Raw genomic sequence first — 13,523 nt, forward strand, 5'->3', positions numbered from 1 at the left:
ATTGTGTGGATATATATGTATTATCATATAATATAAATACTTAAATTCAAAATGTATAATTTAACACGCTTGTTAGATATATGAGATGAAGAGTTTTATTATTAAAAATAACATATATTTAAAACAGTTAATCCTCTCTCTTAACCTGTCTTTATTAAAGTGTTTTTGTTATATAAAAATCCGTTTTTAATATTCAACAATAATTTGTCAACGTGTTTAATTATAGTATAATGTTTATTTTTGTCTTTATCTTTATTATTTTATATCTCTAAAAGAATATTGAAAAATTTTGTAAACATATTGCTCGTAAAATTGTCTGATATTCGGTTTAAGAATAAAATATCAGTAACTATAATTCATGAATTTTTTAAATTAAATACAACGGAAAAAATAAACACGTATGTATCGTTCTAAAAATTTTTAAAAATTTCTATGTAAAGTGAATTATATATTGATGTCTTATTTGTGTATCAATTTCCATGCTTGTGAATTTTTTTTCATGTATGTGATTAACACGTTATATATTATTCTAACAATTATAAACGGAAAAAACCACGCACGTGTTTCATTCGAGTTAATGCACTAAAAAAGATACTATGATAAAAGGATACTATGTATAGAACTAGAGAAAAAAATTTAATTAATTTTTTGCATTACATAACAGAACACAGGTGCACAAATAAATATAACAATTATCAAAAAATGTATTTAGTACAGTAAATTAAGCGAGATAATTATAATAAAAAAAAAAACATTTATAAGAAACTCTGTTTATATTTCAATTTTATTTGCACATTTAAATCAAAATAAGTGCATATTTGTACTGAAAAGAGAGAGCAAAAAGAACAAAGCATAGAAGTCAGATATAAAATGAAATGTCAAGAAAGGGGAAGAGAGAAAGAAAAGGAAGAATTTTTTTTATCCAAATAGACAATTTGAACTTTATGTATTTTGTGTTTAGACATTTTGCCAATTTTCTTTTTTTGTGTTACAAATAGCTCTTTCTCGAGTTATTCAATTATGAACTTGTATGCGAATTTGAACAAATAAATATTAAGACATAATACAACATAATAATTTTTAATATACATTACCGGATATCTCGCTTTCTCGTCGCGTCGAATATTTGTAGCGCGTATTCTTTGATACAAATTTGAAATTTGATATTTGCTTCGCGCGAATGTTATAAAAAATCGCTCTTTAATCTTTTCAATGTCGAATATCGCACGCGAAGAAACAAAGATCTTTATTCGCATAAAAATCTGCCACTTTAAAAGTTAACCGAAAAGCCATCTGTCATTACGATTGAATACGATGAATATATGCAATAGGAAGCGAGAAAGGGTGGCGGCGAAAAGGGGGAGAGGGAACCTCAACGCACACACACACTCTATAGACTATATTTTGAACAAAACTATTTTTCTCTCGCGCGATTTTCGAACCAAGGACCCTTGCAATTTGGATTCGTCGAGGCCCGTTGTCCGTGATGCGCGGATCGAGGCCGTTATTATTACGAGACGCGAGCAACACGCCAGCTGATAACTCACAAACAAAGAGAGGCGGCAGGCGACCTGCCGCCGCGCAACAGCACTTTCTACTCCGAACGTCCACTAGAATGCGCCAGCTGAGATCCCCTCGTCGCGTAAATGTATGCGTATACGTCTCTCTCTCTCTCTCTACTTGACGCATACATACACACGTTATATACGTCACATATGAACGTATACCGTATACAAATATACATTCACGCCCCTACGTATATTTACGTACGCATACGTACGTATATATACGCCGAATATCCGCCCGATGACATTTGGCACAGGCCACGGTGATAAAGGAGTGCGCGAAGATAAGCGAGGGAAGAGACAGATAGAGAGATACAGAGAGAGAGAGAAAAGGAAAAAAAGCAAAGAGAGACTGACAACGGTGCCTGTTCACTTTGTTGTGTGGACGATCAGCGATCAGCTCTGCCCAGTGCTAGCTCTCTCTCGCAGGTTTCCCACGGGGGCGGAGGGGCGCTCGTCGGCGGCGGCGGCGGCGGAAGCGGGGGGTGGGAACGGGCTTGATCGGACAACGAACAATGCCGAACGCGGAATGGAGAGCGATCGAGCGACGGCCACGACGGCGAGAATCGATGATCGTGATGCGCGACGATTCGAACGATAACGGGTGACGACGATTCACGGATTCAACGATTCGGAACGCACGGACGAACGAACGAGCGGACGAGCGAGCGAGCGACAGCCTGACACCTCCGCGCTTCGCGAGCACTCGCACGCATTTATCGATGTCAAACGCTCTCTTCGGCGGCAGCAGCGCTCTGTGCGGCGACGCGCGCGCTTACGAGCGCAGCGATTGGCCGAACGCGGCGGGAAGCGCGTCGCGTCGGCCAATCGCGGCCCCCGTAACAAGCGTCGCCGCGAACGTCGCGTGCCGCCACCAACACCCGCCGGCTGTCACGTGAATCTCATGCCCGAAAACAAAACAAACAGCTGGCCGCCCAGCGTCGCCGCTGTCGTCCTCCTCCAGTGGCCCGAGCCGCCTGAGCGGCGGACGAGCGTTAACGAGCGCAGCTGAACCGAGGCGAACGATGCCGAACGGAGCCGAGTCGTTGCTTTCGTATGTAAATTTGAATCGAGAAAATGTTGAAATCTTTCTTTTACTTGAAATTATATTTTTTAAAATTTTAATTATATATAATTCATTGAGAAAAAAATATTGAAATACATTATATTTATTTTGCAATTGAAAAAAATTTATTTTAAAAATTTTTGAAGTAAGATAAACAATTATTTATTTATAAGTAAAAAGAAAGATGAAAATATGATTTGAAAAAATATTTTTAGGTATGCAATTGAAAAATAAAAATGCAACTCTTGAAAAAGAATGGAAATATTAAAACAATAAAAATTATATATTAATATTACTAAGTATATATTATTTATATAAAATCTATAATGGAATATAAAAACTTAAATAACATTTACTATAGCAATATTTCCAAAAAATCTGTTTACAAATATATAATTGTCAAATCATTTTATTATCATTTTATAAAAATGAGATTATCTTATTAAATTTTTATTTTTACATAAAAATTATTTAAATCTTTCTTTTCACAAAATTATTTCACATTCGCGATACTGGTGTGATACCCAAAATGTCCAATGTATTTTCGAGAACAATTTGCAATGCACGCAACATATACAATCTTGCAAACATCTTGGAAATCAAATGATCACCTCCTTCCTGCAATTTATAAAATATAATTTGAAGTAAAAATACATAAAATATAAAGTATAAAATAAAATTTAGAATATCTAGCATAAAATATATAAATATTATTCATTAGATTTTTCAGCTCTTTTTCTTACCGTTAGAATTCTGATTCTTCGATAATAGATACTGAACTTTTGACATAATCGTGATAAAAATAGACATAATACTTGTGGATAAACACAAAAATTCGTCTCGCACTTTAAACAATCATTTATCATTTGCGGATATCCAAAGATAAAATTATATATGAGCTCCCATTCGTCCTGTAGACAAATCAAATATTTCTTTATAAAATCAACAAAGTTTAGATGATTAATAAATTATTCAGCTGATAGAAAATCTTTAAAATATAAAAGTATCAAACTAACTAAATAAAATTATACAAATACAAAATTTTGAAAGTTAATTATTAAGTATTGCACAATTGTAAAAATAAGTAAACTGTTGAGAAATGCTTCATACTTCTTCATTCAATTGCGAGAAATCTACATTTTCAATGTTTGGCAAACTGGGGTAACTTCCACACGACACTCTTTCATTGTACTTCATTATAATTGTTGCTATTCTGGCAGTATTGTACAACACAAATGAGGCACCTGCAATTTTTAATTGAAAACGTACAACAATTCTTATTTATTGTCTGTCATAAATATTTATCAAATAGAATTATTAAACTAATATTATACTTTCAAAATAATTATTGCTAAGTCACAGAATAATTATTTTCTTTATCACAGGAATTCAAATACAAAATATATAGCTGGATAATTAAGCAAATTTAAGATATAAGAAAAATTAAGAAATCTTATTACAATTAATTTAAAATGTTAGTTCTTTAAAAGACAATAATTTGCTGATATTGTTGAACATATATACCTCTGGTATTTGTAATGCTTCTATTGTCTTGTAAATTATTATTTCCTACAATAACTGGTCGACTTGGTTTCACAGCCATTAATTCAAAAATAATAATAGCATTGGCCAAATTGTGCGAAAAGAAATCTTTCTCTGTATTATTTCTTTCGCTCTCGATAAACTTGTGTTCACCAAATTCTGCCAATTGATTCATTTTGCATTTTACATATTGTTCCCACGTGAGACATATTTCTTTTGAATTTGTCTCGTAATTCTTTACAACGCCACAGATGTATTTCTCATATCCTTTGTCAATTGATCCTTCCGATTTGCTGGTGAACATATATTTGCCAGCACAATTTTCCTCAGCAGATAATGTGCATCCATGTAGACTTAATGCCTTTGCAGCAATATTTTTTATTAGACGCAGCCTGTGAGAAGTGAGATCCGATTGTGCATCAGGCTGATACTTGAAATTAAATGTTTTACCAATCGATTGAGTCCTTCCAAATGTCAATCCACATTCGACAGCCATCCTTATGCTATTTGCGATGATATCATCTCGATTTAAGAACAAGCAGACTCTTTCTCTTTGCAGTATGCATTGTTGTATCCTTATTGGCCAGGTGCTACTTTTCAGTATTAACTGTTTAAAGATCTGCAAAATTAAGAGATTTTTTAGCCACAAATAAGACATAGTATTTGATTATCAGATCTTGTGTTGTAAGAGTGTTGGATAAACTTTCAGAATTTCAGAATGCAACATTTTATATGTAGCGATACAATAAAAAAGGGACTTAACAAATTTATTCGTTTTAGTTTCGCGCATTTTTTGCACTTTGTTTTTCTCTTTGTATTTTTCAAACATGAAAATATATTATAAAATGTATTATATACAAAGTATATATAAAAAGATGCAACTAAAACAAATATATTTTAGGTACAGTTAAATTAGGTTAGTTTTAGCATAAACAATCAATATATATAAACGAAATTTTATTTACCTCCTCAGTTACATCTGCGTCTATGATGTCTCTCGTCGTATCATCGTGTACGTGTATAAAGTGTTGCAAAATACTTGTGCAATTCTTGGCACATGTTGAAATACTCTTCCACGCTTTAACGTTACACAGAAAATATAGCTCTCCGTTTGCGGACAAATTTTCGTCATTTATTTTGATTATTGAAGAATTTTTATATTCGTCACCAGTCAAATAAGAAACAATGTTATCGATAACAAACTTGATGTTAAATTCCGTCCTGCTTTCCATCGAAAATTCTGATGCTGAATCAGCTGATCACTATAGCAATGGCAGCAAGTGACAGCTTGGTAAATGAATTGTATATGTTTTTAAACTGTACTATGCCATATTTTTTACATTCAAGATGAGATAAATACAGATAAACGTATTAGAGAGAAAAGAATATTTTAATTAAAAAATACAGGTAAAATAAATAGTTGTTGCTAAATTTAGCTAAATTTTCTGCAGCTAAAATGAAATACAAGTTATGATCATATTCACAGATAAGAAATTTAAATTATAATATACAATTTTTTAGCTACGTTTTGTGTAATTAAAATAAGAAAAATGCATACATATATACATACTTTTGGAAAAAGAAAATATACATTTGCATTGTAAATAAAATACTTTTATATGAATCAATATTTTCATATAATTATGCAAAAATATAATAAAATTATAAAGATTATGAAAAAGCACATAGGACTGTGTTATAGTTTAGTAATTCTATAGTAGATATTTTGTATATTTTAACAGATTAATATAAATATTTTAAAAGTTTTTGACAATTAGGCGCTATTAAAATAAAACAATCATAAGATATCACTCTTTGTAATAATAGTTTAATTTAAATGTATTTGCGTCAATAGATTTGTGTATCTTACAAAATATCACAAAAAGGATTTGCTACTTAAAGTACAATATAAGGAATTATATTTCAATATATATTAACATCTATAATTTACTTAAGTATTACATCATTCTATTTAACAAGTCTTTTGTATGTAAAAAATTATTAAATAGAATGATGATACTTAACATATGCTATGGCTGCAAGATCTTTGCAAAATTCTTCTGTCACTATAGCGCTTTCATATAAAATATTTTCCTTCTCTCTGAAATACAAATAAGAACACATCAGAATACATAAGAAATAGTATAAAAGTATTTATGCATAGTGTAAAAAACTAATTTATATTATTAGTGCAAGAAACAGATTCAAATGATTCTCCAGTAAACACAAAGTAAAAGTAACATAACATTAATGTTATAATTTCCCACTCAACAATGTAACTGCAATATAACATGCCTTGTATGTAACAGTTACATTGTTGAGTGGGAAATTGATGTTATGTTACTGTTACTTTGTGTTTACTGGATCTTTTCAAACTTTATAATTAAATATAGTTGAATTATTATTTTGAGCTCTTTTCTCAGGAACCAATTGTAAGCTTCATAAGTGAATCAGAGCGAATAAAACTTTATATTTAAATTAATTTCAAAATGGAATTTATTTCAACAAATTTTCTTTGAGGATTAATTAGAAAATATTTAAATATTGGCAAATTTAACTTACTCCTCTTGAGAGCAATCACTAAGCAATCTCAGCCTTGTCTCTTTCAACAGTGTCTTGCTCTCTGCAGTTTTTGGTATTTCGCTGACAAGCTGTTTGACGACTTTCTGTAAACATAAGAACAGACTCTTCGTACCAGGTATCAGAGGTAACAATGGATTCAGCAAAAATTCGTGCAGGTACGGATGCGGCAGTAACGCCAATCTAGAGATCAATCCCGTAACTTCTAAGTTGACTTCATACGTCTGCCTTGGCATGTTGCTGACTTTGTCGAAGAGCATGCTCAGGAATGGTCCCATGTAGAATCGACCTGAGCAATGGTCGGCTTCCGGTCGCGAGTCGGAACTTGCGGAATCGTCTACCATTACCGCCTCCAATGGCCATGCCATCAGGGCGCAGTCGGAAAGTACCGAAGAGTACTGGCGTCCCCAAGCTGGCATGTATTTTTCGTAATTGTTAACATCAGGATCTGTTTGCAAGTAACGCGACATCAGCGACAGGAAACTGAAATGAAAGTGTTGAATCTGTAGCATTTGGGTTATTTATAGCTCTCTCCTGTTGTTCTTTGTTTACTTTGTTTGCTCATTCTCTAAAAGACAATATGTCCTTTTTAATAATTTATACTTTTACCAATTGATAACTCGATGGATATTACTCGGTGCCAAGGTACGACTATGATTCTGCTCATAGGAAAGATCTAAAAATCCTTTCTTTTCCTTCTCTCTTTCGTCTTCCTCGTCGCTCCACGAGGCGATAGCGCTATCCGCAGCGGTGTTATCATAATATGCTCGTGTAGATAGATAACTCAGCATGAGACTATGCAGTATATGCTCGTTTCTCTTATCTATCGCCTCTTCGAATAATTTTAATGTCTCCACTGTCAAATCGTTACTGTCCGTGAAGCAGTTCTCTAACAATCTGTGTAATACTGGTGACGTCCATTCATTTGGTATTTCCGGATCTCTGTCTTGTCCGACCAACCAATAACTCATCTCTGAAAAATCGTTAAAACTTCAGAGATATAGGATAAATCGACGAGATTTTCGACATCAGATTAGGAAACATAGTTGTAGATTATGCTATCTTCTAAAAAGATTTTTAAAAATTGAAATTTTTCCTGCGCACTACTGTATTGTCATTTTATATTTCCATATTTTATGCTTTCAGATTATTCAGCACATACCTGTACACAATATAGAGGAAGTGATCTCTTTCAAACATTTAGTGGCTAGAGCTGTGATGAGTACGACATGATGATCAACCAGGGCGGGCGTCACTATTCTCTCAAGAAACATCACTCTGATGGTCCTCGCGAGCGTTTCGGCGAATTCTGTCTGGGCCTCTCTGATTAACTGGTCGCAGTAATCGAACCACATGAAGAATGCGGCGACTTGCCGACAACCGGGGAATTTTTTCTCTTTGGTCCACAACGGCGAGTCCAGACCCCACGTAACATTCACGTTATAGATATCCAGGTGATCTACGTGTGCTGGGATAGCATTGAACAAGTTTTCTAAACGAATTGTCACTATCGACGGCAGCTCGCTCCTGGCCACCGTTTGCGCGAATGAAGGATCATCCAGGGAAGCCAGGACCATTATTCCCTCGCACGCTCGTATTCTCACAGTGTTGTCCTGAAAACGAGGATACGGTAAGATCAATTATTGCGTACAATATAATTTTAATTAGCTGTAATTAGCGCATCAATCGTTATATCGTTAATCAAAAGATCAATAGTATATTTTTACCGCGCTATTTAAGTAACTCATTAGGGCGTCCAATAGAAGACACTTGGACTTTTCCTGTTTATATGGTGATTTCAAACTTTGATTATCTGCTGCTACATAACTTGCATCGTCGTAAACATTGCAATCGGTGTTTAATCGCAAGTCCCTCAAGTTTTGCAAATGTTGGTCGATTTTATTTCCCGAAGAATCTTCTTGTTCCTTTTCTTTCCACTGTTCATTACTTTTCGTATCTATCGAAGGGGAACCGCAGACAGATTTTTGAGCCAGAGGACTCGATGACACACTCTCCTCCCTCGAGGAGATAGATTCGTTCGATCTTCTAGACGAGCCCTGCGATGACGCGGTTGTCTTGAAAGCCCTATTTGAACGCAGCAATCTCCTCTGTTCTTTGTCGAAGAGATTCGGATTTATTAACATGACTGCTTGGGTATCCAAGGGCTCGAACAAAGGATTGGAATTAGTTCTTCTTCTTGTCGGGACATATGTCACCTTCTGGATCTCTGTCCTCTCGTTATCTTTCTTGGTGGAATTACTGGCAGTCTGCACAATCGGCGCATCATTGATGATGTTGGTCACATGAGGATATTTGCACACCAGAAAGCAGATTGTGAGCAGAAATTGCACCTAGAAATGAAAACGATATTTTTTTAGAATTATATACAATATATTTAGAACTGTATTTACAATTAAGTATATAATAAGTATAATTTTTCTGTAAAAGATATATTGAAGATTCTTCAAAATCGACTTTAAATATTTATGTAAATATTTATATAAATAAATATAAAAATATATTTATATAAATATTTATATATATATATATATATATATATATATAATGTAATTTATATAAATATATTTATATATATTAAATAAATATTACACGTTAGTGCGACAGGGATATCTCGTATAATATATATAGTTTGTTAAGAATACATTATTTTGCTTCAGTAGCACAAACTCGTCTTTTTTTATACAAATTTATTCAACAAGATTTTTTTATTCTATCAATAAATTGCTGTAAATAAGTCGCATATGACAGCAAAAAATATTTTAATCGCTGTCGCATTAAATAATGCAGTAATAATTCTGCTTTGAGCAGCAACATTCTTTTGCTATCTTTGTATATATACGTGAGTATATATTAAGATTAAGATATTTTGAATTCAATCGCGGTGACGCGAATCGAGTACAGTCGAAGGTAGACGGAATTAGTCGAAGATACATATTCAAAGCGCGCTCGTTCCGCACTTGACGTTTGTATAATTTCCGACTTTTCTCATCTATGAAAAAATATTTTCCTTGCAAATAAAATTGTCATTAAATTGTGATTTCAGACTGACTGTGCAAAGCCAGCGAAGAGTGAGAAAACGATACAAATACAAGTGAATGCGCGGAATGACATTTCAAAATCGCGGCATGTCTCGGCCAGTGGCGCGAAACCGGACGCGGCCGAGCAGAAACGGAATTAGCCGAAGGCGCATTCGAAGCGTATCGTTTCACGTTGGCGGTTGTGCGTGCACGTAGCGTGTATAAGTTCGCGATTGTTGCGTGTGCGGGGGAACAAAAATTGGAAGATTCCGACTCGAGACTGTTTTCTGGATTATTCCTCAACGCGAGACGCCGGCGAGATGTCGGATTAAGGTGTATACACGAGTGTGTCGTGATATTTCGGAATCGCGAATTAGCTCCGCCACCGATTAGCGAAAATCCGAGTGGCTGTTGTGAAGGAAAGTGAAATTAACCGCGAATTTCGCGCCAGTTAACGCGAGTACTTGGAACTTGGAACTTTCGCGAGTGTGCAGCACCGGAATGTGTAGTGCGAGATTGTTAAGTATCCTGTGCAATTAACAAAGATATAATCTTCTCGCGAAGATAGACGAGAGAGACGACTGACCACCGATAACCGGGGCTGACAAGGCTAAAACGCGATCCAGCGCGGAATGCTTGCGGCAACTACGTATGTAAGTAGTTGTGTAAACATTTTTCATATTCTTTATAAACAAATGTGCGATTTGCATACGAGCCGTTCGTAGTGTCTAAAGTCTAGATCAGTCTAGATGTATATTGACTGGATATTCTAGTATTTTTATTATTTATGATAATCTCCACATATTTTTAATATTTATATAATATGATCTATAAAAATAATAATAAAAATATATATAACGTGAAATAAAGACAATAATAAATGAATTTTAACAAATTTATTAGCTAGTAAACAAATAAATATATGGAATATTCATTATATAAAAAGAGAAAAGAATAAAAAATCATAACAGAAAACAATAAATCTTTGAAAAAATTATTACATAAATTAAAATAAAATGGAAAAATTCTATGAAATAGTTTTTAATTCAAAATTTACATAATTTTGTTTAATGAAATTGTACGATGTGATGAAATTCTTGTGTATGACGAGATTTACATAAAAAATAATATAAAAATATCTTGCAAGGTTTCCTTTGCGAGCTACATGAAAATTTATGTGCTACATACAATTTTGTATATAATTCTGCACAATTCTTAATTTATATAGTAAAGAATTGAACTAAAAAGACATCAGACTACGTATAAAAGATAGTATACTGAATGAGTAAAACCATAATAGCTTATAATTATGGACTCTTTGTCTTGTTGATTAATTGCGAGTAAACTTTTCTTCATAAAAAGTTTGAATAACTCAATAGAGATGGCGATGAATTGAAATTCTACTGCTAACTATACCTCTTCACTCTCGATTGGCGATGGTGGGTTTCCATTGCAGAGTGCCACGAGTCTTTGTATAGGTGCGTAGATAGATGTATGATGTAAGAGAGGGTATTTTGATCTGCCCAATAGTTTCCTCAGAAAGGCAAGACAAACTGTTCGCATACCAGGAGGTGTTTCCGCGCTAGCTAAGGTCGCTATGAGGTCCAAAAGTTTGTGCTGTAAAAGATACTCCAAGCAAGGTCCCGGTTCATTCGCTTCTTTCTCTTCTTGCAATAAGATTTCTAGCAATACATCCAAATGTCGAGGTATATTAGTGTTCTGCACTGGAACCTTGCAATCAGTCAGATGGCTCACATAAAAGTTCATCAATTGTTTCCAGTGATAAGTAAAATCTTGCAATGGCGTCGCCGGTGGGGCTATCTGAAAAAATATAGTGGTGTAAATTTTGAATCGAGAAATGAAAATAGAGTATGCTATAGATATAGAATATAGAGTATTCCCTCTTAAGATTGATCGTATTAGGTATTCATACAAGAACTTAAGATATTAAAATTAATATTTGTATTAAAGCACAAAAAACTTTGGATTACATATCAACAACTGCAATTTTAGTCCGACAATTATTGATACTTGCGCATTATACGAATATATATGATATATGTTATTAAATAAAATCGCGTAAATAAATAATGAATAAAAAATTAATTTGTAGGCATCAAACGATGATCTAAATAATATTGATAGTATTTTTTATTATAAAAAGGAATTAAAGAATAGTGTGCATCGCAAAGAATCGCAATAGAACATTTTTTTAAATTTCTTTGTAAATCCAAATTGTGATAACTGATATCGTTAACAATTTCTAATGCATTTGTTACATTTTAATATAAGGAAAAGATCTTTACAAGTTTGAGAGCAAAACAAATGTAGCATTAAATTTTTTTATATTGTTTTATATTTACATTATTTTTTATTTCATATATATATTATTTTGTTATTATATAAGGACACAATTGCAGGACATTGAAAGAGTTTGAAAAAAAATGTCATCTGATGATGCTTTGAATGATATTTTATTTGAAAAACCCCAAGAGCACAAAAACTGTGTTTTTAATAATAATACTGGAATAATAATCGCTGTGTAGAAGAAAATAACATCTATTTAGATGAATGAGCTACGTAGGAATTTAAATAAATTTTGTATACAAATTTAATTATCAGACCACATATGTCATTGTTTATTGATAAACACTTTTCTGTCAATATATCGTATTTAAATAATTTTTCGCAGAATGGCAAGGTTTGTCCGAGCGAAAAGCTGTCTTAATATTACTCTGCGATGGATTGTATGAATTCTTTCCTATCGTGGATTGGAAATTACAGCACTAAACTTTTTATCTTGAACGCAAGGACGAGACGCAGTTGCGTGATAGCAGACCTTCTCGTCGTCCTTGCCGTCGACGTCGTCATCGTAACCGATTGCTCTCTCTCTACTCACCACGTCAATGGCATTCTTCAGGGCGCTTTGAATGCCGCTGATCATGTTAACTCATTCGTGGAATACACTCGTCTGCCACCTTTTCCTCTCATTCGCGGACTCGCCAAGTATTGTCCCGAGTTCCTATGCGCTACATCGCGTGGCGAGGAATAAATTTTCCGATAGCGGCCGCAACTTTGACGTGTCCCGTGTTGCTGAACGATCGAAGGTGCACCAGGTGGCGACACCAAGCTCACGAGCGTGTGTAAAGAATTATATACTCGGTGTCGTAAATAAATTCAGAAAACACGATCCGGTTGTGCCTCAGTAGGATGTATAATGATTAATCATACTCGGTGCGCTTACATTCAGGAAACATTTTTCTGTAATGTTTAAGGCTCCTGGCTCCTTGTCGACCATGTCAAAAGCGTGACGTCAGAGGCGAGAAAACACACGCTAAAATTTCTTAGATGCCATTTCGAAATAAAAATATATTTCGATGAAACAGCACTTAAGATGGCTTTAGCACACTCTTAAAAAACCCCGAAAACTATCCTTTCCCCTTTATAATCAATCAACAGCTGTAAAATGTAATATTATGAAGCCCAGTCCGTCTGGTCTTTGCACATGCGCAGTCATTCCGCATGTCAAAGTCTGATAACTCGATCATTTTACAGCTGTTGATTGATTATAAAGGGAAAAGGATAGTTTTCGGGATTTTTTAAGAGTGTGCTAAAGCCATCTGAAGAGCTGTTTAATTGAAATATCTTTTCATTAAAAAATGGCATCTAACAAGAATTTTCAGCGTGTGCTTTCTCGCCTCTGACGTCACAATCCAATATGGCCGCGGTGAG

At 34.1% G+C, this 13,523-nt stretch overlaps 4 protein-coding genes across 8 annotated transcripts in view; 1 reads left to right on the forward strand and 3 right to left on the reverse strand.

Annotated features, from left to right (window-relative positions):
- The window catches only part of Mxd (MAX dimerization protein), a 43,473-nt gene extending 41,185 nt beyond the window's left edge, over window positions 1-2,288 (reverse strand). For 2 of the 5 annotated variants that reach the window (XM_083051730.1, XM_083051739.1), the window contains exon 1: window positions 1,923-2,288. The gene's annotated coding sequence lies outside the window, so the exon portion shown is untranslated. Of the gene's footprint in view, window positions 1-1,547; window positions 1,887-1,922 lie in introns of those variants that run through there. The other 3 variants (XM_083051747.1, XM_083051757.1, XM_083051765.1) reach the window with 3 other exon arrangements.
- A 731-nt stretch (window positions 2,289-3,019) lies between these two features.
- LOC145943844 (DALR anticodon-binding domain-containing protein 3) lies at window positions 3,020-5,481 on the reverse strand. Its single transcript, XM_083051718.1, has 5 exons — window positions 5,139-5,481; window positions 4,156-4,792; window positions 3,742-3,875; window positions 3,375-3,542; window positions 3,020-3,249 (listed from the first exon to the last, which is right to left on the reverse strand). The coding sequence occupies exons 1-5, from the start codon at window positions 5,403-5,405 to the stop codon at window positions 3,130-3,132; spliced, it is 1,326 nt and encodes a 441-aa protein (XP_082907844.1). The 5' UTR covers window positions 5,406-5,481; the 3' UTR covers window positions 3,020-3,129.
- Window positions 5,482-6,000: 519 nt separating this feature from the next.
- LOC145943783 (FHF complex subunit HOOK interacting protein 2A) lies at window positions 6,001-12,992 on the reverse strand. Its single transcript, XM_083051610.1, has 7 exons — window positions 12,691-12,992; window positions 11,208-11,612; window positions 8,481-9,104; window positions 7,916-8,366; window positions 7,363-7,726; window positions 6,736-7,236; window positions 6,001-6,274 (listed from the first exon to the last, which is right to left on the reverse strand). Exons 1-7 carry the CDS (start codon window positions 12,733-12,735, stop codon window positions 6,175-6,177), a joined length of 2,490 nt encoding a protein of 829 aa, XP_082907736.1. The 5' UTR covers window positions 12,736-12,992; the 3' UTR covers window positions 6,001-6,174.
- Window positions 8,243-13,523, forward strand: part of LOC145943824 (BRISC complex subunit FAM175B) — a 33,292-nt gene continuing 28,011 nt past the window's right edge. The window contains exons 1-2 of the mRNA XM_083051674.1: window positions 8,243-8,383; window positions 9,818-10,444. The gene's annotated coding sequence lies outside the window, so the exon portion shown is untranslated. The remainder of the gene's footprint in view (window positions 8,384-9,817; window positions 10,445-13,523) is intronic.

The sequence above is a fragment of the Prenolepis imparis genome, unplaced genomic scaffold (assembly GCF_030444845.1).
Source record: "Prenolepis imparis isolate NDT839.2.m4 unplaced genomic scaffold, iyPreImpa1.0 SCAF_1, whole genome shotgun sequence".
In the NCBI taxonomy this organism is placed as follows: Eukaryota; Metazoa; Arthropoda; class Insecta; order Hymenoptera; family Formicidae; genus Prenolepis; species Prenolepis imparis.